Raw genomic sequence first — 25960 nt, 5'->3', positions numbered from 1 at the left:
ACTTAAGAGACCCCATCTTTTGACCTCTCTGTATTCCCCACACCTATCACAGAACTTGACCCCTGGAACGGTCAAAAATATCTTGCAGAACTGTTGCTGAAATGCACTGCTTTAGATATCATTATTTTTTTCCATTAGCATTCAAATATAGACAGAAACTACTAAAACTTTTAGGATGAAAAGAGTGTTAAGAGATTTTAGATACATTACTTAAACATGGCATTCTTAGTAAGAAGATATTATTTTACATCCCAACCACTTAATTTGTATTATAAAACAAAGTCGGGTGTAAGAGGTAAACACATGCCTCAATAGGACATGACCACTCAAAGTTACAGCTACTTCTTTAAAATAACACTTAAATAGCATGTCATATTAAGATTATAATCAACTGACAGAAGACACAGCTTCAATAGGTGTGTGGGAAGGGTGGGGATGGGGGTGGAACAGGAAAGAGACAGTATCTTCAAGTCAATCAAGAGTTAACCATTTCCTGGAGCAACTTGACAGTTTTTAACACCTTGTTGGGAGAAATAGAAAGTATGTAAAATAAACTTTCTAGCACCACCTAATAAACTTTGTCTTGAAATACAAAATAAGTCAATGCTCATTCAAATGATTCTTTACTGAAACGTATAATTTTTTATACACGGAGTCGTTTATCAGACACAAATTTTAAACATCTTGGTACATAAAAATTCTTAACGTGTAGACATACGAGGAAAATGGCTAAGTACAGCAGCTGTTTGTATTTTTACCCACTTATGATAAAGCAGCAAAACTTGAGAACAAAAGCAACCATCTGTAACAGGACAGGACCGTTACGGAGGGACATGGAACTGGTGGTCTCCACTGTGTACACACAGGAAGCTTTTGTTTTCAGAGGGAGAAGAGGAGAAAAACTTCTCACACTCACTCACTTTCTCAGCTGCTGCTCCTCAGCAGATCCATCTGCGTCTGACTCTTTTATCACCTCATTCGCAGCCTTCTCAAACTTCAGACTACCTTGGATGCACAAAAAGTCCTCGGCCCCATCACACAGTGAGCTTATTTCTGACTTTGTTGTAAGCAAATATAACACATTTCCTTTCACAAGGTGTGAAACGCAGAAGCCTGCAGGAGGTGTCAAGCAAGGAGAGGGCGATGCTGCTGGAGGGGCCTCACCTCCATGAGGGGAGAGGGCGACGCTTAGCATCCTCACTGCCTGGTGGGAAGAAACCCTGAAGATGGTCCACATGCTCAACACATCAGACTGACCTGCTGGATCGGCCGGGGTTCTCCCAAGAAACAGAACCAAGAAGATACGTATTGAGAGAGAGACAGAGGAGATTTATTACAAGGAACGGGTTTATGTAACTGTGGGGGCTAGAAAGTCCACAATGTGCAGGGCGGGATGACAGGTTGGAAATTCTGGCAGGATTTCTGTGATGCCATTTTGAGACAAAATCCCTTCTCCTTTAGGAAACCCAGTTCTTGTTCTTAATGCTTTCATATTTCATATTGTACATGAGGCCCACAATTACTGAAAGTCAACTGAGTGTAAATGTTAATCACCTCTAAAAAATAACTTCAGAGCAACATTTAGACAGACGTCTGAAAAAAACACCTTGCAATCACAGCACAGCAAAGTTTTCTGTAAAATTAACCAGCACTCACCAGCTTCAAGTCCTGGGTGTGATGCCTGTTTATTTAATTAAATTCAGGGGCAAGACATTTACTCTGTATTTCTTTGAGTTTTAGGGCCAAAAAGATCGGAATCATGAATAATATGATACATAAAATTCTTCTAATCCATAGTTTTGAAGAATCCTTTTGGGAATCATCCCAAATCCTTAATGATATTAATGAAATTCTTGCCACAAGTTAAATATTCATCAACAAATGCTTGGTGCCCACTATATACTGGAAGTCAGAGACAAGATGCCCCTACAAAAACAAAGGTTGGCAAGCTTACTCTGTAAAGAGCCAGAGAGTTGCCATCTGGCTTTGTGGAACACACAGGCTCTGCCATAATTATTCAATCATAACACAAAAGCAGCAATATATAATACATAAGTGAAAGAGCAGGGTTGTGTTCCAATGACACTTCATTTACAGATACTGAAACTAAAATTCATATAATTTTCATGTGGAACAAAATATTCTTCCCTTGATTTTTTTCAACCATTTAAAAATGTAAAAACTTAACTTTATTGAGGCTTTCAAGGGCTAAGTCAAAGATCTCTCTTGGTAAATGACATAGCACTTGAAAATATGTGGGTTATTTTCAAACATCTTTTGATATTGATTTCTAACATAATTACACAGTGATAAGAGAATAGACTCTGTGAGTTCAATACCTGTAGGCCATGAAGTCTTTGAACCTTGTTTTATGTCCCTGGATATGTTCCAGTGTCTCCTGGCTTATAGTCTATGGGAACATTTTTTTTTTAATTTAAAAATCTTTTGTTTAATAAATGGTACAAAGCACAATGCCATAAACATTAACAGTTAAAATATCACCAAATGAAAAAAATACTATAGAATACACAGTTGCAAAAAGCTACATTAAGTTATTTTACAACTGCCTCAAGCTGCAAAAAGAAAAAAAACCCAATGCCATACCTAAGTTATCCCTCTCTCAAAATAATGCCATTTATATTATAAACCACAAGCTCCCCATCAAAAGACGGGAACTGTATCACTTTGCTATACACCTGAAACAAACACAACACTGTAAATAAAATATAGTACAATATAAAATAAAAATAAGTAACAGATCTTTGGGGCTTTACACTGAGTTAGAGTCCATGGGAACTTAGAATCTGTATCCTGCTGTTTTGTGAAAAGTCTTAATTATGTTGAATTGGGTCATAGAGCTTTTCAAGTATACTATATCCTTCTACTTTTCTGTCTATTCATTCTATTAGTTTTTGAGAGTTTGATATTGAAATTCCAACTAAAAAAATCTTTATCTACTTAAACTGTAATATATAATGGAACTATATGTAACATTGTTCTGTATTTTCCAAGTCTCCTGTAAATGTGTTATCATACTTTCATAATTTAAAAAATAAAAAGAAAGAAGAAAAAAATTGTTTTAATAAAATAAAAATGTATAATTATTCTTATTTGGCAGGTTGCACAATAACAAGCAATGGAATGGATGTGATTCACGGGCTGCAGCTTGCTGACTTTCATTCTAGAATTCAACATAGGAGAGAATGAAAAAAATCACAATGGTACAGGCCATTGCTATGTCAGAGATATTTTACAAGGTGGGCCAGAATACAGAACAATAATCAACAAACAACAAAAAAATCCAGATAGATAGAATAAGCCAAAGACTGCAAAGAAACAGTAAGGCAGCAGATAGTAGGCTGAAAAAAATGACCCCAACTGAATACTACCAGATGAAGCAAAAGAATGAATATTATATCGTATGGCAAAAGATGTCACTAAGTTAAGGGTCTAAAAATGAGAAGCTTATCTTGGATTATCAGGTGGTGTCTAAACATCATAACAAGTGTCTTTGTAAGAGATAGATATATATGTATAATATATATGTATATAATCAGTGTGGCTGATTCACACTCTTGTATGGTAGAAGCCAACACAGAATTGCAAAGCAGTATTCCTCCAATTAAAAACTAAACCCCCCCAAAAAAATATAAGAGAGTAGCAGAGGGAGATTAGAGATGCAGAAAGGAGACAGCAATGCAAAGGGTGATGAGCCCACAAGACAAGGAATGCTGGCCGCCACCAGAAAACAGAAGAAGCAAGAAGGCAAGTAACAGATTCTCCCCTGGAGCTTCAGAGGGAGTGCAATCCTGTCAACAACTTGATTTTAAATATCTGGCCTCTTGAACTGTTAGAATAAATGTTTTGTTTTAAAGCCACCATGTTTGCGGTCATTTGTTACCACATGCCCCATAGCACACACAAAACAATTCACACATTTGGCAACAAGCAAGTCAGGAACATCTGTTAAAGAAATCTACCTGATATTTTATCACTAACATAATACCCACCATAGAGCTGGAGTGAAATATTTAGCTATACCTGTCAGGACCCTCCCAGCAAACCAAATCCTTTATTTAAAACAGCAGCATTTTAGCAATAGAAGAAAACTGTTCTCTGCTCTCTCAGCTATCCAATTTACAAGCTCATTAACAATGAGAATCTTCTGCCCTTTGAAAAATAAAATCTACAACTAAAAGGGGGGTGGGTAGAGCACTTTATCACATCCATAAGAAGTTCTAACTCCCAGACTAGGCATTATGTGGTTACTGAATACATTATCTAGAACATTCACAAGCATCTCTGCTCTGGTTATTTTTCCCTAGATGTGTGCTCAGTCATGTCTGACTCTTTGCAACCCTATGGACTGTAGCCCGTCAAGCTCCTCTGTCTATGGGATTCTCCGGGCAAGAATACTGGAGTGGGTAGCCATTCCCTTCTCCAGGTTATCTTTCCAACCCAGGGATTGAACCTGTGTCTCCTACGTCTCCTGTATTGGCAGGCGGGTTCTTTACCACTGCACCACCTCAGAAGCCTTCTATGGACCTCTCTGTCAAGAATATTCCTCACCAAGTTCGCTCTGCTGTATCTTTAACATAGTTTTAGTCTATCTTCATCACTGAAACTAGGCACCTCTCCTTCAAAAACATTTGAGAGGGTATATCAGCTTCCTATTATTGCTTTAACAAATTAGCACAAGCTTAGTGGCTTAAAACACCACAAAAGTGCGCTCTTATAATTACAAAAGTCAGAAGTCCAACAAGGGTCTTACTAAGCTAAAATACTGGTATCAGTAACACTTCATTCCTTCTAGAATCTCTAAGGAAGAATCCGTTTCTTTGCCTTTTTTCAGATTTTTTTTTAGTGACATCTTTTATTTCACTGTTGCTTCAAAGTTGTCTTTAAAACTAAGCACACAGAGAAACAAAGCCTAGAAATGAATGGGCTGTGTGTTCACAAAAATAAAAACACCACACGGTATGTGCCAGTAGGTTTGCTCTGAAGACACAGAGTGGAAATCACAAGATCAAGTAGCTATCTTATGAAGTTCTAAAAAAAAAGATTTTTCTATATTCAAATGCAAGTTTAGATATTTCCTCCTCGGCAGTCATTCTAGCAAAACCAATGTGGCAGCACAAAAGAAGAAAAGGAAAGAAAAAAGAAAGAAAGAAACAAAACATAAAAATACACATCAGCATCAAAAGTCAACACAAGGTCAAAGGTGAGAGTTCAAGCATCAGAGAAGCTGAAGAGACAGGGATTCTAGAAGCCACCTGAACTCCCTGGTCTGTATATTCTCTTCTTCCATCTTCAAAGCCAGCTGTGCTGTATCTTCCAGTTTCTCAGACTGCAACTTGTTTCTCTAAGTATATCACATTCTTTGAGTATAAGCCACCTACATCCCTCTTAAACGGACCTTTGTGATTACATAGGGCTCTGCCAGGTAATCTAGAATAATCACTCCATCTCAATATGCTTAATTTAATCACATCTTCAAAGCCTCTTTTGTTATATAAGGTCACATAGTCACAGGTTCTAAAGATGAGGATGTAAGGGGAGAGAGGTATCAGCCTACCACAGTGGGTTCTGGGAACATGGGCAACTGAGTTACCCACATAACTGAATCCTTCCTGCTACACACAATTTAAAATATCAAAAAAAGACTTCACATTTTATTTAAGTATATAGCTGACTGCTGAGAAACTATGGGAAACTCCCACAGGCCAGAAAGGAAAGGAGAACTGAAAATCAGAATAGCAAGCATACAACTGGCACAATGGGGCCATGAGAAAGTAGAAAGGAACTCCCAGACAGAACATCACCAAAGGGGAAGGACTTGGGTTTTAAACCAGGCAGACATGAGAAGTGTCTAAGACAAACCTAAGACCCAGGTTTGTCTAGACCTCCAAAGCACTGTATTTTCAGTATAAAAAGTCACAGCAAAATCACACCACCACCCTGGAAGACAGTAAAGATTTTTGAACCTCTTCAAAATCTGCAAGAAAGAGAAACTCCAAGCCTACCATGCCCACGTTTAAAGGCTAAATGTACATTATCCAGGAATGCAGGAATCTTCAAGCGCAACCATTCACATGAAAGCTGATCAGAGGCAGTGATGGCATTTAGAGGAGGAAAGTCAAGGAAGCAAATTCAAAATGACTCAGGAGGGACACATTTGAATCTCAGTCCTCACACCATTCCCAAAGAAAAAATAAAAACTTTGTTTCAATCAAAACTCACAAAACATGTAAGAAAAAAATCTACCACGTGAGATACAGCAAAAGGCAAAGAATTAGAGCTCCAAAGAACTCGGGGTAATAGGACCAACTGAATGAGATTAAAATTCATACGTTTAAACTATCTAAATAAATAAAAGAAGGAATAAAAACAATATGGGAAAAACAAAACTCTATTTAAAAATGCAGACTTAAAAAAGAGCCAGACAGAGCAAATCTAAAGAAAGCAGAAAGAAGTGAAACATACCATAGGAAGGATAAGTAAAACTTCGTTAAAAAAGAAAAAACTGACGTGCCTCCAACAAACTTTTTTTAAGAAAAAGAACAAGAGTAAGTTCCTCCAAATTTCCTTAACTGAAAAGAACAGCTATCAAAAAACCAAAGTAAAAATCATACTCAATGGAAAAACCTGGGAAACATTTCTTTCAAAATTCAGGAGTGAGTCAAGGGTGCCAGCCATCGCCACTTCTGTTGAGCATTGGGGTAGAGGTCTTAGATAACTATGTTTAACAGGGAACATGGCACAAGATGAAGGATAAACAGCTATGGTTTTTCAAATTAATGGGAATATCTATACAGGAAACCCAAAAGACTGTAAATACTATTCCAACTAGTAAGAACCAGAAGAGCTGCTAGAAATAGGATCACCATCACCAAAATCAACAGCAGGCTGATGCACCTCCAAATCTTTCAATGTGTTTCTTTCAATGCAATTTAGAATAGGTTCCCAAAACATAAGGTACATACAAACAAACTGGGAAACCTAGGGTGTTGCAATTCATAGGGTCACGAAGAGTCAGACATGATTTGGTGACTAAAGAACAATAACAACAACATAAACAAATCTAATAGAAGTATTAAAAGATGTCCATGGAGAAAACTATGAAATGAATTGAAGAACATGAAAAAGACCTAAATTAAATGAAGAGATGTATGTTCACAGTTGGGAACACTCATTATAATAAAGCATCAATTCACCTCCTATTTAGTCTACAAATTTCATGTATTTCTAGTCAAAGTCTCACTAGGTTTTAGATCATTTATACCATGATCCATCAATTTACATGGAAGAATAAATGTCATCAAAGAGCTAGGAAGATTTTTAAGATTAAGGACCAAGCCTGTGGCTGCGGTATTTTTTCTCAGCCCAGCTACAGTATCACTAGCACAGTGCATAAGAAACGCTTCTAGTGGCAAACCAACCTTTGTCAATGGCTACATTTAACTGTCCCAAATTTTACGTTTGTTATTGCTTTTACCATGCTCTGCAAAACCTGAGCCTAATTCTACAGTTTTTGGATCTATTTTAATGAGTAAATTTAAATTTATAAACAAAACTAAAAGGACTAAAGAAGTTAAAAATAATCCAAACAATTATCAGAATTTATTTATAATAGTTTGGTAATTAAAATCAAGTAACTAAACAAACAACAATGCAGACTTGAAGAAATACGGAGTTCTAAATCAATACGGATATAGTAGTCTTTAATTAACAGCTTTTTCACAATTACTTTCCCACTTTGAAAAATAATAGTAGGAATCCCTACCTCACACCATAGCTTCGAAGTCTAAATCTAAAAAGCAAAACTTAAACTTTGTGGGGGAAAGTACAAAATAATGTTTTGCCTTTGTGGTTAAAGACAAATTCTTAAACAAGACTGCCCAAAAGCACATATAATACAAATATGGCATTTACTATATATAAGAAGTATTAAAAATGTTTTACATTTACTAACTAATGGGCTTCCCTGTTGCCTCAGATGGTAAAGAATCTGCCTGGAATTCAGGAGACCTGAATTCAATCCCTGAGTTGGGAAGATCTCCTAGAGAAGGGAATGGCAACCCACTCCAATATTCTTGCCTGGAGAATCCCATGGACAGAGGAGCCTGGTGGGCCATAGTCCATGGCGTTGCAAAGAGTCAGACACGAGTGAGTGACTAACATACACACACACACAATCTTCACAGCAACACTCAGAGGTTTGTAGTACCACTCCCTCCCTTTTCCAGGTGGGGGAAGTTGTGCACAGAGATGTTAAGAAAGTAGCCCAAGGTTATACAGCAAGGAAGACACAGAACTGGGATATGAATCCTTGTTCTTACCTACCAAACTAGAAATCACATTAAAATTGTAAATTCTATATGATAGAAAAACACCAGACAAATGTAGGATATGCCTAGGACTAGAAGATATTACCAGCACACACATATATATTAAAGAACACCTACAAATCAATTTAAAAAAAAAAACAATAAGCACATTGAAAAGTGGTCAAAGATAATAAGAGGTAGTTCACTGAAGAAGAATCCAAAAGGCCAATCAACAAATGAAAGATGTTAAATCTCATTATATATCAGGAAAACAAAAATTAGAACAATGAGGTACTCACTAGTAAACTTCATAGCAGATCTCACATTCACTAGGTGGGCAAAAATTAAGCCTGATGACACCATGATGCAGAGACCCTAGAACTTACATTCAGGTAAAAGTGTAAATTATTGTAGTCACTTTACAGAACAAATTTGTGGTACCTAAAAAGGTTACACATATGTGTCTCTTACTAAACTAGCAATTCTGCTTTTAGGATAATACCCAAGAAAAATGCCCCTGTCCCCAGCCAGACATATATGTATCAGGATTTTGCTCTAGCCTTGTTTGAAATAGTAAAAAAATTAAAACAACCTCAAACACCATAACTAGGGAATTCACAAAGTCTGGTGTGATCACACAGTAGAATACAAGTGGTAATCTATTTCTAGTAAATCTATAAATTTCAAACATAAAAATGAAACAAACTGCATACATATAGATAAAACTGACCATTTACAAAAATTTTCAAACACAAAAACAACACTATATAGTCTCTGTGGTTGATTAACAGATCAAATGGTCATATATTTACATAAACGTGCACAGAAATGACATGTAGATTTTAGGGTAGTAAGTACTTTTGGTGAGGGCTGGGAAAGGGAATGGAGAGTGGACCTTTAACTGTACTATAGCTTTTAGCCTCAGAGAGAGGGAATTCCTTGGTGGTCCAATGCAGCGAGTACAGGTTTGATCCTTGGAGGTCAGGGAGATCAGCTCGCACATGCCTCATAGCCAAAAACCCAAAACATAAAGTGGAAGCAATAGTGTAACAAATTCAGAGAAGACTTTAAAAAGGAGAGAGACAGCAAAATACTAACTTTGTAAAATCAGTCTGTTGGGCTCAGGAGAGTACCCCATATTATTTTCAGTGCATATGAAACACTTCCTAATTAAAAGTAGCTTGAAGATGTAACAGCCTCCTTCTTACTGAAACACTAAAGCTAAATTCTTCTGCTTTGCCTTCTTCTGTAAGTTGGTCCAACTTGCCTCATCCAGCCTTCATTCACACTATTCCCCAAACACAGCTACTTACATCAAGATAGTCTCATTTGTCTCAAATACTTCACATCAGTTCCCATCTCTGCATCTCCAGGTACTGTCCACATCCTCCCCGACAATGTGCTGCCATTTAGGAAAAAGGAAGCCTTGGAAGTGAAGGCGGCACAGAAGTGAAGGCAGCAGGCAGCCCTTTGCTGAATCTTTACTTGTCTATCACACTTGGGCAGACACATATGTGGAACCTGATACCACCTATCATCTCCCTTAGGTACCCACATCCTAAATGCACATGCATGCACACACACACACAAATATACATTCTCATTTGTAACATGGATGAGCACTTAGATTTAACTATCCAACCTAAAACAAGTCTGGCATTTATTACTACAAAGGTGAAACTGTCCAAACATAAACTTATTTAAGTGACTCAATTTTCTGATAAATCCCAAAAATATGTTTTTTTAATTAAAAAATTGAGAACATAAATGTTTTCTTGTGCGTGCGACTACAGTTTCCAACACATTATAGCAAAAATCCCTCAAGTCCTCATAATTAACCATTTAAATTAGAAACAACACTTAAAAGTTATGATATGCTTCTAATTAGATTTGATTACCAGTGTGTTCTTTAACTTTCACTAAGAAGGAGCCTTTCAAAGATAATAAGGAAGCAATTTATTTCTGAGTTGTAGTAATTGCATGTTATGGTTGGTTTGTAATTTTCAAGAGAATGGGATTATGTAAAAGTCTACAAATGAGTGATATAAAAATTATTGATTCCCATAAAACTACTTCTAAGTGTATAATTAAAAAGTCTATTTGTCACTAGAACCTGGTAGACAAAGGAACTGCAAGAATTTTTTGTTTAATAATAACAACAGTTTCCTTATGAGATCAATTGTAATAGAAAGTAAATTTAGACCTATGACAAATAGTTTCCTTCCTTTGGGAGACAGAAGGCTGATAAAAACAAATTACGCATCTGTTAACTTGTTGATACTGATGTTTTTTATGAGCAGGAAGCGCCAACCTTTCCTGTTTTCTCCTTAAAACAAAGAAAAGTGAATACACAAGGAAAGCTTTTAAGAGAGTACAAAAGCTAAAATGAAAGGCCACACCAAGGCAAGATTATAAAAGTGTCTACAACTGGCATTGCTTTCTGAAGCAAGTGCTTAAAAAAGGAGGTCGTGGCAAAAGTTCCAGTGCATACATGGACAGATTCTGATGAAGGAGGGTGTCAGTGGCACAAAGTTATCTGGCCAGTGACCTTAAGCAAGTCTGTTCATTTTACAGGTGAATAATCCGAGTAGCAAAACGACATGCTTGGTGACAGAGGCAGAACTGGGGAAACTTCCTGTTTGGTGCATTTTTTTTTATCCCGGTAGGACTATATCATACTGCCTACCAGACAGAGTAGGTACTATGATAGTGCCTATATCATAGGTCATCATAGCAATATAGGTCATTTTTAACACAGATATAACAGCAAAGACAAAACTGTAATGCATAAGAAATTGTAGGTCTTGCTTCACAGCCAGATTGATATGGGTTTGATTAGCATGTCCTTAACTTACTCCCTAGCAGACCTGGTTGCACAGTTATAAACCAGTAGTAAGGTCCTCACTCATACAGCTTTGCTATTAGTTAACTACCAAATCCCGGCTTACTAATTTTGTGCTTATTTTTCGTTTACCCAACCTGTAGAATTTGTCACATATGCTGACATTCATATACAAGTTCACAGTGCATTGCCCGGAGTAGGGGAGCAAAAAATTCTACCCAGTATAGAGTCCTTATCTCTGAGATCATTCTAGCAAGTAAAATTGCTTAAAACTAATAAACATGCATTTATGCACTTTTTTGGATCAATAACATACAACGCCACTCCAGTAGAAATGTCATGCATAATGTTCTTTATAATCTAGTTTAAGTAGGTCTTGAGGCATTAAACCACTGAAACTGAAACTGTTAGCAGCTCAGCCGTGTCTGACTCCTTGCAATACCATGGACCGTGGCCCACTAGGCTCCTCTGTCCATGGGATTCTCCAGGCAAGAACACTGGAGTGGGTCGCCATTTCCTTCTACACTAAGCCTTTCAAATGATGAAGAAGTTGCTAGAACATTTTAGAATTAAGAAGATTCAGGCAAATTCCTGCTCAGAGGACAAAGGATCTCTGTAGGGGACATATGGGGTTTTTACAACCAGCACATATATTTCTTATAAAACTCTTAATCCTGGCGTCTCACTGGCCCTCTCCAGCCAATGCTAGTAGCAGTCATAGTAACTCATCCTCCTGCTCACAGTAGTTGGTCCATGGATTGGGCCCATAAACCAACATGGTTAACTAGTATGTCCCAAATGATGATACAGGGATATTGAAAGAGCAAAATAAGGACAATTAAAATTGATTCTGCCAATGGCTTGTCTTGTACATGGAAAGTTCTGGCCTCAAAAAGAACCTATCCAGAGGCAAGCTGGGCTGAGAAGTGGACAGAAGGAGCAAGAGTTCTGACCTTTTCTGAGCCCTTTGATCCACCCATACTTGATGATATAATCACTGAATCTCCCAATTATATCCTTTTAGGAGTTTGTGCTATCTTGCAAACACATTAAGTTCATTTATAACTTACAGAGAATTCAGCCTAATACAAGCGTCATCTTGCAAGTGTTTATCATAACTTTTTAATACTTGCAAACTTACAGTGACTATCTACCTTCCCTACTGTGACCACCTTCCCAACCTAAACTAACTCTAAATCCTTCACTTTGTCAACGGGCTTTTAAAAAAATATGAGTACTCCCTTTAAGCCTAAAAGACCTCTCTGAAACTGGTTCCTCTTGGGACCAAACAAGAAGGGAATCAGTGAGCCAGAGAAATGTCCTAGGCTATCTTCCTCCTGCTCACACCCTCCCCAGGCCTGAACTCCAGCCTCAGCTTTACTGCTGAGCAGGTCAGTGGTTGCCTGTAAATTGGGACCAAAGGTTATGCGACAGAAAAAAGGGATTACAAAGGAGGATAAGGAAATCTGGGGGGTTATGTGCAAAGTCTTGAATGGGATGAAGGGCTGACAGGTCACGTGTGTGTCACAACTTTATCTCATTTATACTTTAAATACATGCAGTTTATTGTATTCCATTAATACCTCAATAGAACTGTTCTCTCTCACACACACAGCTTTATAAGGAAAAGCATTTTACAGCATCATCCTTTTTCCAGCATGCAACAAAACCTTATACCAAAAGTTGCAAATATAATTGGGTGCCAAGGAAGAAAGTCACACAAGGATGGTAGGGCAGGATGACAGTTGAAGACTGGGACGTTGATAACATGCTTACACTGTGCACTGGCTCTAGACGACCTACTTCTAGATACCTTGCTACACGAAGACAATAAAGCTTAATTATTATATGAAGCAGAGTAGCTGGGTTTCTGTTATCTGCCTCCGGACTCTACTCCTAATATGGTGGTCTTTAAAGCCAATAAGATCAGGTCATTCCCATGCTAACTATTTTTTGTTTCTAATCTCAAAATAAAGTCCAAATCCCAGGTTAACTGGGGGCTTCCTCAGGGGCTCAGAGATAGAGAATCTGCCTGCGATGCAGGAGACACCGGAGATGAGGGTTCAATTCTTGGGTTGAGAAGAACCCCTGGAGTCAGACATGGCAACCCACTCCAGTATTCTAGACTGGAGAATCCCACGGACAGAGAAGCCTGGCGGGCTACAGTCCATGGGGTCACCAAGAGTCAGACAGGACTGAAGCAACTGAGCACACACACCCAGACTAACAAATACAAGGCTGTGAAGGGTCTGGATGTCTAGAGGTAATTCATTAGCCACTACTTCCCACCTCCAGCCATACTTTGCATTCTTCTAATGAGTCCTCTCCACTTTGAGTGCCACAGAGGCATAGTACATAGTAACCTGATACTCCTAGCACCTGGCTAAGCGCCTGGTACAGAAGAGGTACTCAACATACCCTGCTGTCGTAAACAGCGCATGATCTCGCTTATTATGCATTAGAGATGCTTATTGCCAAATCTAATCAACAGTTGGGAGGAAGAAATCCAGCTTAATGATCTTCCAGATTATTCTATCTCTATATAATCTATAAAAGAGCTTCATTCTTTCATCAAATATCCACCACATTGTAGAAACAAGATGCAAAGAGAGACCTGAATCATTTCTGGACCCCCTACATTTTTTTGAGCATCCAAATTCTATCAGGGTAAGTGAATTGCTCTGAGGATGAAAGAGGAATCTAGGACCTTTGAAAAAAACTGGATGCAACTCGTAGTTAAATTATTCAAAAATGTTCTGTCAGCACTAGAGCAAGAGAGGGGTCGTGATGATAGTGGAGGGTAAGAAACTTAAAGTGGTAATAAGATTTAAAGGGACTATACCACCAAAATGTAACGTGGCATCCACAGACACATGGAAACTAAGGCCCCAAACCCTCCCTCTCCACGCTCCAACAGTCAGATGAGGAATTACACTTGACACTGAACTCTCCCTCTGAACTTCTGCCTAATGTGGCCAACTGAAGAACAATTTTGTGATGACTGAGCATGTATTTCCCTGATGCCAAACATCTGGACGCAGATTTGAAAATTCTATAAAAACTCTGGGTATTGCAAAATGCTTAGCTAAATATTAAGTATTTTGCAATATCCAGACACTTAGTGCTGAAGCCAAGACCTCAATTCTTCGTTTCATTTTCATTCCTCAAATGACACAACGAAGGCTCTTTGTCACATTTTTCTTCTCTATGTTCTCCTTGGTTCCAAGCAGACTGCTTTACACTTACAAGGCACAAAACAGAGAGCATATGTGTTATCTGCTGGGGAGAAATTATAAAAAGAGATTCAAAAGTAAGGGATCCTGACTTGCCATCTTCCAAGGATAACTAGTTCAAACTAGCTCTCACAGCCACCAACAAAGTTTCCACCACAACCTACATCCTCCTTCTTCAGAACAGTTCTGGGAGACAAGAAGCAGAGTTATGGGCAAGACAGCCCTGCACTGACTCCTCCATTCAATATACTAGATGCCAACCATATGCCAAGGTGGTGCTGTGCATTCAGGAAGGCAGAAATGATTGGGACACGGTCCTTATTGTTGAGGGGCATACAGTCTAACATGACAAAATAAAAGGGTAATTGCTTTTTTCAATGACTTCTTCATTGATCAACTTAAGAATCATGTCTGAGCAGCATCTGACACAGATGCTCAACTCTGCCTCTTTAAAACAACGTGCACTTGGCGTCTAAGATACCTGCCTCTACCAGGTTTTCCTCCTACCTGACCAACCATTCCTTCTCAGGCTCCTTTACTGGCTGCTTATCTCCCAAAACTGTTACTGTAACAGAGTCCTTGGATCAATTCATGGATCACTATTCTTCTCTACCGAGGTAGCCTCCCTAACTGGTTGATTTCATCCAGAAGCAATGCTAAATACTACTCTTTACAATGATGACTTGCCGAGTATAAACCTCCAGCTATTCCTCTCCCCTGAACTCGATCATTATTAGTCTACCTGCTATCTGACATCTGTACCTGGGTATCTGATTGGCATCACATCCAATACTGAACCCCTTACTTGCCTTCCACAGCCTGTCCATCCACAGTCTCCCCATTCCTGTTAATAGCAGATTCAGCCAGCCAGTTGCTTGACTTGCCTCTCTCACACCGCAAGCTCATCCATCAGGATATTACATTGGCTGCTGCTGCTGCTAAGTCGCTTCAGTCGTGTCCGACTCTGTGTGACCCCATAGACAACAGCCGACCAGGCTCCGCCGTCCCTGGGATTCTCCAGGCAAGAATACTGGAGTGGGTTGCCATTTCCTTCTCCAATGTGTGAAGCACCACCTTCAAAATCTCTCTCTCTTACTTCCATCGCTATCTTATTGGTCCAAACCTCCGTCATCTTTGCTTAAATTACTGCAATAGCCTCACATGTGATCTCATGGTTTCCACATTTGTCATCTATAATCTGTTCTCGATTCAGGAGCCAAACTTTTAAATGAAAACCAGGCCTGAAGCCACCAATGGCTCCCCATTTCCCTTGGTATAAAAGCTCAGATCCTTCAATCTGGGTCCAGAAACTCTCTGACTCAACTTTAACCACCCTACCCACCCTTGCTTGCTCTGCCCCAGCCCTAGCAGACTCTTCTCTGTCCCCTGCACACACGAGAAATATTCCTTCAGGATCAAAGTCATTCCTTCAACCAACTTATTTCAGATGTCTGTTTGTCTCCTTCAAGTTTCTGTTCCACTGGTGTCTTCCAGAGAAGGCTAATTCTGACCACCATATATAAAAATATGCCTTCATCCTCCCCTACCCACCACACTCCCCCTCAATCCATGCTTCAGCCTTCTTACTCTATTTTTCTCCACTTGTTTTGTTTTTACCTTCTTTTCCCAGGTGGCATTAGTGGTAAAGAACCCACTGCCAATGCAGGAGACTTTATATAAGAGATGAGGGTTCGATCCCTGGGTCAGGAAGATCCCCTGGAGGAGGGCATGGCAACCCACTCCAGTATTCTTGCCTAGAGAATCCCATGGACAGAGGAGCCTGGTGAGCTACAGCCCATAGGTTCACAAAGAGTCAGACATGACTGAGCAACTAACACTTTGACTTTGATGATGTATAACATTTACTTCTTTGCTTATCATCTATCTTCCCCTTCAAATGTAACATCCATGAAGGCAGGACATTTTGGTTTGTTTTGCTCACTGTTGCCAATGCTCAATTAATATTATTGGAATAAATAAAAGAAAAATTATTTGGTTTTATCTAATAATACATTTATACTAGATTAATAATATACTGTATTAGATTAATAATATAATGAGCCCTGGACAACTATAACATAATTTTACAGGAAGTTGATTTGATCAGGGGAAAGGTGACAGGAAAAACTTCAGACAAACAGATTTTGGCCAACAATGGGAGAAGAAGAAAATAGTACTTCAAGAAACAGATTCTACAGTAGACTGATAAAAGTAATTCATATTTATTATTTTTAACCCAATACTAATTTTCATGTCTTAAAATATTTACTTGTCTTCTAGATTTGATTTTGATTAAATTGCCATGTTTATGCAAGTTTTCATTTGGTATGTTTTATCTCTGGTGAAAAGGGAGCAGCCGGTTCTGCAAATTCAATTTAAGAAGTTATTTAGAGTAGAAGCTCTCTGTTAAAAGAAAACAATGTCAGGAACTGAAGGATGCAATATAGAGAACACTATGATCTCCGCCCACTACAAGCGGGAAAAAAACAAACACAAACACATATCTACAGTACTGAGTATTAGTGTGGTTCAACAGAAAGGACAAAGTAAAATAAAATCTTACAACACTAACTCTCAGCCCTCACTGTAATTTAGAATTAGCTAGAAAGCTTTAAAACAGGGTTTCCTAACCAAAAAAATGACATGCCTCCTCCCTCGCTCTGAATCCTGACTGAATTAGTCTGGGGTAGCACTCAAGTGTTACAACTCCCAAGTGAAAATTTAAGGAAACAGTTCCTTCAGACTAAAGAAACAGGAGGCTTTGGGTAACTTTACAAAGACAGAGCAAGGTATGCTAGGTCAAGAGCAGAGGATCAGCAAGCACACGCAACAAAGAACAAAACGTCTGGAAAATCTCTGTGGCCGAAGCACATGAAGAAACCCACAGGGTGAAAGATGCTGAACAACACGCTAAGGGATTTGGGTTTATTCTCTAACAGTTTTCATCCTTTATTACAAATAGGTTTGGGTTATTCATTGTTCAGTGACAAGAAAATATGGAGAATCAATTCAGATGAAATAGGACATGAAGGAAGGCAAACTAACCAACCCTAGCCTGTCTTCACCAGTAATTCAAATGTGTTTGAGGTGATGATGGCCCACTTTTAAACCACCTAAAACTGTATGAAAATTAAACCACTGAGATGTTCAAAACTCACTTTTCAAAAGTAGGCTGAAATACAACCAATCCCCACATAAATTTTCTTTCTTTGTAAAAGCCTCTTAATTACCTTGTTAAACTTGGTGAAAGAAAATAACCTCATTTCAAGTGAGAAAGGACATAAATGGCACCTTTTGGTCACTCTATTTTAAAAACAAAAGTTGGGAAATTTCACAGACATATTTGGCACAAAGGCTAATTATAAATGCCAACTCAACAGCATCATGTGAAAATTCCAGGTTCTGTAAACAGTGAATCATTTTAAATTCAAAATCCAAGTAAATATTCAGCAACCACTTACATATTTTAAATTCACTCAGTAGTTTGAACAAGTGCCAGGAAGTAACATGAACCTAACTACATGTTAAAATATTAAATAAGAATAATTTGAAAAATAATGAGAATTTTGAAAAATAGCAAATACAGTAATTTGAAGGCAATTACAGTAAGTAGATTTTTTTCTTTGGATGAAGTACTAGTCTTTCTTCATTTATTTTAGAGCACAGACTGAAAAAAAATTATACTTTTCCAGCCCTCCACCGATCAGAATAGGACTCAAAATAATATACAGGTAAGTTATTCCATGTTTATATTCACCATACCTCAGCCATTTTTTTTCTTACAACTGAAGGATTAGTATTACTATTTTGAGGGTAGGAACTCTTGTCTCTATAGGTTCTGCTTGAGCTAATATCAGCTTGTAAGTGTTAGAGCTCAACATTCAGAAAACTAAGATCATGGCATCTGGTCCCATCACTTCATGGCAAATAGATGGGGAAACAGTGGAAACAGTGTCAGACTTTATTTTTGGGGGCTCGAAAATCACTGCAGATGCTGATTGCAGCCATGGAATTAAAAGACGCTTACTCCTTGGAATTGTGGTGCTGGAGAAGACTCTTGAGAGTCCCTTGGACTGCAAGGAGATCCAACCAGTCCATTCTAAAGGAGATCAATCCTGGGTGTTCATTGGAAGGACTGATGCTAAAGCTGAAACTCCAATACTTTGGCCACCTCATGCGACGAGTTGACTCACTGGAAAAGACTCTGATGCTAGGAAAGGTTGGAGGCGGGAGGAGAAGGGGATGACAGAGAATGAGATGGCTGGATGGCATCACCGACTCGATGGACATGAGTGAGTGAACTCCGGGAGTTGGTGATGGACAGGGAGGCCTGGCATGCTGTGACTCATGGGGTCGCAGAGTCAGACGCGACTGAACTGAACTGAACTCCTTGGAAGGAAAGTTATGACCAACCTAGATAGCATATTAAAAAGCAGAGACATTGCTTTGCCAACAAAGGTCCATCTAGTCAAGGCTATGGTTTTTCCAGTGGTCATGTTTGGATGTGAGAGTTGGACTGTGAAGAAAGCTGATCGCCGAAGAATTGATGCTTTTGAACTGTGGTGCTGGAGAAGATTCTTGAGAGTCCCTTAGACTGTAAGGAGATCCAACCAGTCCATCCTAAAGGAGATCAATCCTGGGTGTTCATTGGAAGGACTGATTTTGAAGCTGAAACTCCAATACTTTGGCCACCTCATGTGAAGAGTTTACTCACTAGAAAAGACTCTGATGCTGGGAGGGATTGGGGGCAGGAGGAGAAGGGGACGACAGAGAATGAGATGGCTGGATGGCATCACCGACTCGATGGACGTGAGTATGAGTGAACTCTGGGAGTTGGTGATGGACAGGGAGGCCTGGCATGCTGGGATTCATGGGGTCCCAAAGAGTCGGACACAACTGAGCAACTGAACTGAACTGTAAGTGTTAGAAACCCCAAAAGCTTGAAAACCTTTTCATTATAACATATAGATTTGTAATTCTGAAATTTAAAATAATTCAACTTTTTACATGAAGCTTTAACAACTTTTTCTTTTCCTATAGTGTATCCAAAGCATTTATCCACATCCTCTCCTTTTTCCTAAAAACACCTTGAGGGGAAAATGAAAAATATCATCCACTAGTCTATAAATGAAAAACTCATGGAGACATTTGCCTGAAGTTAAATTCCAAGCAAGCTGTAAAGTTGAAATTCAAACTTAGGTTCTCTTCCTGAATCTAGTTCTTCTCTCCATAGACTGTCCAAATATATGTATTTTATCTGCTATGTTTTACTTATTTTAAGACAATTTCAATTTTAGAGACACTTAAAATGCAAATAAACATATGTCTTAGAATGGATGTAAACAGGTATAATTTTTGACTGCACAGAGGTTTTTTCCCCAAAAGCAACCCAAGGTATTGGAAAAAAAGAAAAAATACTGCAAAAAATATCAATAGAAACAAACTTAGAAAGATTTTAGGAGAACAAATATAGAATAAGAAACAAAACTGAAACTTCTGAAATGACCCTTCTCATTTAAAGACTACAAGTTATTTTCTGTTCTTACATTCTTAATTAAAACTATTCATACACACACACACACACACACACACACATTATAACCAGCAGTCCAATTCCTAGAAGTCTTTTCTTCTTTGCTTGAGAAGCAGGAGATATAAATCTTCAAAATGTTACATATTTTAAGATAACACTTACCTCATACTTCCTAAAATTCACCATCAAAAAACTAGGAATAATTTTTAAAAGCTATTTTTCACTATTTTATCAAAATATTTTCAATCAAAATTATTTTAATATAAACTATTAAAAATAAAATAGACCATTTTTCTGAAGCAGTTTTCACTTTATCTATATCCTGAACAGTATCAAAAAGACCTGAGCTATCTCCACACTTCCCCAATTCAATCATACTTTCTCTAACTCACAAGGATCTCTCTTAGTCCTAAATTTTTTTTCCCACCTCATAAATCCTAACTAGATCTTGTCTTCACTGAGTAGGTATCTGCCTTTGTGTGTGTTTATTATTTCCTACAGTTCTCAGCAGAATACACACAATGCGAAAATGTCTGACTGAAGAAAACTCTTGAGATCAAACACAGAGAAGATAGTGAATGAAAAAGAGGCTTCACAAGCCATGCTTATTTAAAGCCATTCGGCTCACTGCCGTATTCCCAGACTGAGAACAATGCCCTGCACACAGTAGACACTCAATAAGTATCTGGTGAGTGAAGAAACATTGCTTCTTCAAATGGAGAAAGTTCTAGAGCAAGTCACTATATGACATCATGAAGGTACATGAAGAAACCATAGCTTCTGCCTTTCCTCCTGTATCTATAAACTTAATATTCACTACACTAATGTAAAATTGTTCAGCACAAGTATGTGAGTAGACGCACTTAGTCGTAAGTAGTAGTCGTAACTTTTGCCACCGCATGGACTGTGGCCAGTCAGGCTCCTCTGTCCAAGGGATTTCCCAGGCAAGAATACTGGAGTGGGTTGCCATTCCCTTCTCCAGGGGATCTTCCCAACCTAGGGATCGATCCCACGTCTCCTGTGTCTCCTACATTGGCAGGCAGATGCTTTATCACTGGAGCCACCTGGGAAGTTCTGTACAAGGGATTGTATTAATTCAAACAAAAGTGTCAGACTTTATTTTTTTGGGCTCCAAAATCACTGCAGATGCTGACTGCAGCCATGAAATAAAAAGGCGCTTACTCCTTGGAAGGAAAGTTATGACCAACCTAGACGGCATATTAAAAAGCAGAGACATTACTTTGCCAACCAAGGTCCGTCTAGTAAAGGCTATGGTTTTTCCAGTGGTCATGTATGGATGTGAGAGTTGGACTGTGAAGAAAGCTGATCGCCAAAGAATTGATGCTTTTGAACTGTGGTGTTGGAGAAGACTCTTGAGAGTCCCTTGGACTGTAAGGAGATCCAACCAGTCCATTCTAAAGGAGATCAATCCTGGGTGTTCATTGGAAGGACTGATGCTAAAGCTGAAACTCCAATACTTTGGCCACCTCATGAAACGAGTTGACTCACTGGAAAAGACTGATGCTGGGAGGGATTGGGGACGGGAGGAGAGGGGGACGACAGAGAATGAGATGGCTGGATGGCATCACCAGCTCGATGGACATGAGTTTAAGTGAACTCCGGGAGTTGGTGATGGACAGGGAGGCCTGGCGTGTTGTGATTCATGGGGTCGCAAAGAGTTGGACACGACTGAGCGACTGAACTGAGCTGAATTGAAACCATAAACAACAACAAAAATCAACCACACCTTTGGCTAGTGATCAAAAGTCCATGACAAACTAGGAGGATGTTCCATCCAACCAATTTAAGGACAGGCTTTTCAGACTGATCACCAATTCTGCTCTAGTCTCAAAGCCATTAGTAGGCCACCTGTGCATGTAAACTGCACTGGGCAAGTAAATAGGCTGATTGAGTCCTAAGTTCCTGAAGAAAATACTTCAAGAAACAGAGTGATGACTCTCAAAACAGGCTGTGGCCTTTACACTTGGCACTTCCACATTCAATGTAGGCTTCAACAACACTTTTAGAAATGATCTCAGATCTAATCCCACAACTTTGAGTTTATTCCAGAAGCAGTAATCCAGGTGGAACTGAAACCTATAAAGGGTCCTCCTCTTTATGTCTTAAAAAGAAATGTCTCCCAAGTCTTCAGCCTTTACCCTGTCCCCAACCCACTTCACATGCCCCATCTTAAAACGATGAGGAGAGACAAGGAAAGATACAGAATCTAAATAATAGCAGTGGTACATTTTCAGCATCAATTTAAGACTTGGTTCAAGGTTAACCTTTCATTTGTTTCCAATTTAAATTGCTGAACTCATCTAAACTTGTTCACAGTTTATAAGCAGTAGACATTAATTCAAGAAATATCCTTTCTCTAAAAAGCTTTAGATTTAAAAAGCTAACCATTTGTACAGTCCTGTGAATCCCCAATTAATTATGTTTTACCATATAGCTATTAAAAAACAACAGGATGCACTTTGAAGATCAATGCACTTTGAAGGTTGGACAGATACAAAAGTCCCTTGTGGCTCAGTCGGTAAAGAATCCACCTGCAAAGTAGGAGACCTGGGTTCGATCCTTGGGTTGGGAAGATCCCCTGGAAGAGGGCACAGCAACCCACTCCAGTATTCTTGCCTAGAGAGTCCCCATGGAGACTGGCAGGTTGCAGTCCATGGAATCACAAAGAGTCAGACATGAGAGCCTAAGCACACACACACATAAAAGTCTTAGTATGTTCCTTCAGAATTCCCTTTCTCCTTGCTCTCCTGATACCACAGTAGATACAGCTAGAAATGACATATCTGGAAAGCAAGAGAACTAGATTTAATAACAATTTGCCTTTGGAGAAGCATATATATATATATATATATATGGCACATTAATCTTTATAGACCCCTCAATCAATTAAGTATGTAGATATTCTACTGTACATAAGCAGATACTATAAGGTTAAATATCTGGTGAACAGGTGACTAAATCATGAGGGGGAGGGGGCAGAAGTCAGAGCATAAAGTGGGGAATGTGAAGTTCCAAGCAGGTCATTCAGGCTAATAAAAGAAAATACCTGGAGAATTGGTCAGAATTTATTTACTTAATAAACAATCAAAGTGATAGGCATGTTTAGGGAACACAAAGGTGGATTCTGATCTGAAACTTGACATGGATCTCCAATCACAAGGAGCTGAATCACCAGGTGTTCCAGAATTTTTCCCAAGTTTATCATTAGAGACATGTTGATTAAATTCCTACTAAGACACACACAAACTAGCCAGAAAAAACATACTCTACACCATTTCTGTTTGTTTAACATATGCTTCTTTATGTCTTGTGTTCAAAGCTTTGCAATCACGTTCACATACCCAGGAACAGTAATAGTCAAATGACCCAGCTCTCTCCCGTTGGCGACCACAAGGCAGTCTCCCCACTCTGAGGACATAACCTAAGCTTACACAGATGGCCCAGCTCTCAGCTAATGAAGAGGAGCTGGGTTTGTTTTCAGGGTGGGTGCTGCAAAAAACGCCAGGTGTATTTATAGAAAGGAGCAAGACTATGATAGAGACATGACGACAGAAGTCTAAGTTGTTCTCACCTAGTACAGAAGCCTGCAGAAAGATCTGGATCCCACATCCTGGTTTCCACTCCTGACTCTCCAACTACCAACTCTGTAAACTTATTGAAGCCCTATTCTGGTCTATCACCTTATGTATAAAATTTACAAAAGGCCACTTGCCTCGGTTGATTGTCAGAAAAAGGAACGAATTCGGGTATGTAACATCTGGGACGTGGGAGTTACTCGATAAATGGCAACCTCCTCTCCCATCCTCCCTTTCAACCAGAACTGCCCCCTCAAAAATTACAAAGATACGAACAGCAGGGTTAAAACTAAAAAGCCCAAGCTGGTTGGAAGGGAAAGAACAACTTGGGTGGAGGCTCGCTTATTTACCGGAGGCTTTCGCTTAAAATGGAATTAGGATATTGGTAACGGGGGGACACATGGAAAAAGCACCAGCTATAAGCAGAACTACCCCCGTCCCCACCCCCACCTCCCCCAAAGATATTCCTTTAAGTAAGCACGAAACAAACTTCGGAAGCTGCGGATATCCTGTGAACCTACTCGGTGGCCTCAATGAGAATCACAGGCACACGTAGAGCCGAACACGACGTACACCATCCATAAGCCGCCTTGTCAGTTTCTGATCACGCTATTTTTGCAAAACTGTCCTCAAATCCGAGGCTGCTCTCCCGCCTCCAAATTCGCCCCGGAGGCGGCTGGGAGCCAAGAGCGAGCTGCGGAACGGATAATGAGGATGGCAAAGTGGAGAGGTCTGGTCAAATGACTGAAAAACAAGGCGGTGGATGAGGGGGCGGGGTAGAGCAGCGGGGCAGGGACGCGCGGCCACCGAGCCAGAAAGACGGAGGCTTCACAATGAAAGGAAGAGGCTGCGACAGTCGCCGGCTCCTGGTCCCCGGCGGAGACCGATGGCGAGGCCGGGGGCGCACAACAGAGCGTGGGAAGACGGGAACAGGGGGCCGGATGAAGTGGCCACCGAGCACCCGAGCAGGTGCAAAGCCCCCAGGGGAAGAGAAACGGGCTCGGGATACTCACTGTGTAGAGTAGGTTGAGCGCGCACAGGCAGTTCTTGGAACACGCGAAGCCCCCGCAAACCATCTTGAAGCCTGTGGTTCCAACTACAGGTAAAATCTGGCTCCGGCGGAGCCTCCCGACAGCCTCTTTGTCCTTGCCTTCAGGGCCTAGCCAAGGCGAGGCCGCAGCCGGGCTGCAAGCGTGGAGCCCAAGGCTTGGGCTGGGGCTGCAGTGCGCGGCGCGCCCGCGGCGGCTCCAACCCGCTCTGGAACCTGCGGCCGCAGCACTGGGAGCCTGAGCCCTAGCCCCGCCCAGCACCCCCCCACCGCCTCGCCCCGCGCCCTGATTGGCCGCCGGCGGGGAACAAAGGTAGAAATATGCAAATAAATGCGCTCAGCCGGCTGGGATCCGGGAGGGGCGGGGCGGCCCCGGGGGAGGGGGGCAGGGGCGGAGGCCGTAGGGGAGGGTGCCGGAGGCCAGAGCGTGACAGCGACCTCGCCGCGGTTCCCGGGGAGCCGGTGAGAAGAGAGGGCGGGGCTCAGCGGAGATCCACGCCGGCACGGAGGAAGATGACAGCACCTCCCGGGTCTCGGCCCCAGCGGGTGACGTGGCACCATTGTGAATGAGAGTTTCAAACCAAGCACCTGGCCTTGTTTGAATGAAGAAAGGAAGGAAGGAAGCAATAAATGAATCAATATGAACGACTTAGACGAGAAAAATGAAGTGGGGAAACTGAAAGGAAGGAAATGAATAAAAGGAAAGATGAAATACCTGCTTTTCTTAGAAAATAGGTTGGATATACGACCCATAATTGTGACTCTTGTCAGATTAGGTATGTCCTACAGGGATCTGCAAAAATGCTAATGGACTTTATGAATACATGGATAAAGAACAGAAAATCAAGAGGTGGGTTTTTTTTGTTTTTTGTTTTTTGTTTTGGTCTTCCAAACCTGCCTTTCAATAAACTGGGGGCGGGTGGGGGGAGTTTCCTCCATAAATAACTGAAAAATTTTAAATGACAGTCTCCACTTCTGTCAATTCATTATCACTTTGAGCCTCTGCTATAGAAATGCACAAGGGATCTTCAAATTCCTCGCATGTAAATTGGGATATTAACAGTATGTCAAACACTTTTTGCACAGTTTCTGGCACTGTAAGGACTCAGTAAATGTCAGCTAGTATTAGTATATATGACAGCTTTTGAATACCTACTGCATTTCAGGCACTAAGGTAAGCAAATAAAGGTTTGGTTATTTCATGATGCCTTCTACCAAAAACTGTTCTTACAGAGGAATAATCATATTTATATGAAACCTAAGAGTTGATGCTGAGTAAATGATGCGATAGCAAGTGATGCTGTTCACATTAAATAAAAGCAGCTGATAAAAAGATTATTTGTTTTCTTGAAATGATCTACTTCCTCTTCTAACCTCTCTT

General features: G+C 39.9%; 1 protein-coding gene across 1 annotated transcript in view; it reads right to left on the bottom strand.

Annotated features, from left to right (window-relative positions):
- Nucleotides 1-24808, bottom strand: part of TSPAN13 (tetraspanin 13) — a 39738-nt gene extending 14930 nt beyond the window's left edge. The window contains exon 1 of the mRNA XM_055420535.2: nucleotides 24545-24808. Within this exon, the coding sequence (XP_055276510.1) occupies nucleotides 24545-24607 (63 nt within the window). The 5' untranslated portion in view covers nucleotides 24608-24808. The remainder of the gene's footprint in view (nucleotides 1-24544) is intronic.
- Between the last annotated feature and the right edge of the window lie 1152 nt (nucleotides 24809-25960).

This window comes from Moschus berezovskii, chromosome 3 (assembly GCF_049115385.1).
Source record: "Moschus berezovskii isolate FMDL1 chromosome 3, NW_MosBer_1.0, whole genome shotgun sequence".
NCBI classification, from domain to species: Eukaryota; Metazoa; Chordata; class Mammalia; order Artiodactyla; family Moschidae; genus Moschus; species Moschus berezovskii.
Note: the sequence above shows the minus strand (reverse complement) of the source record. Positions and strands in the feature narration are given on the sequence as shown.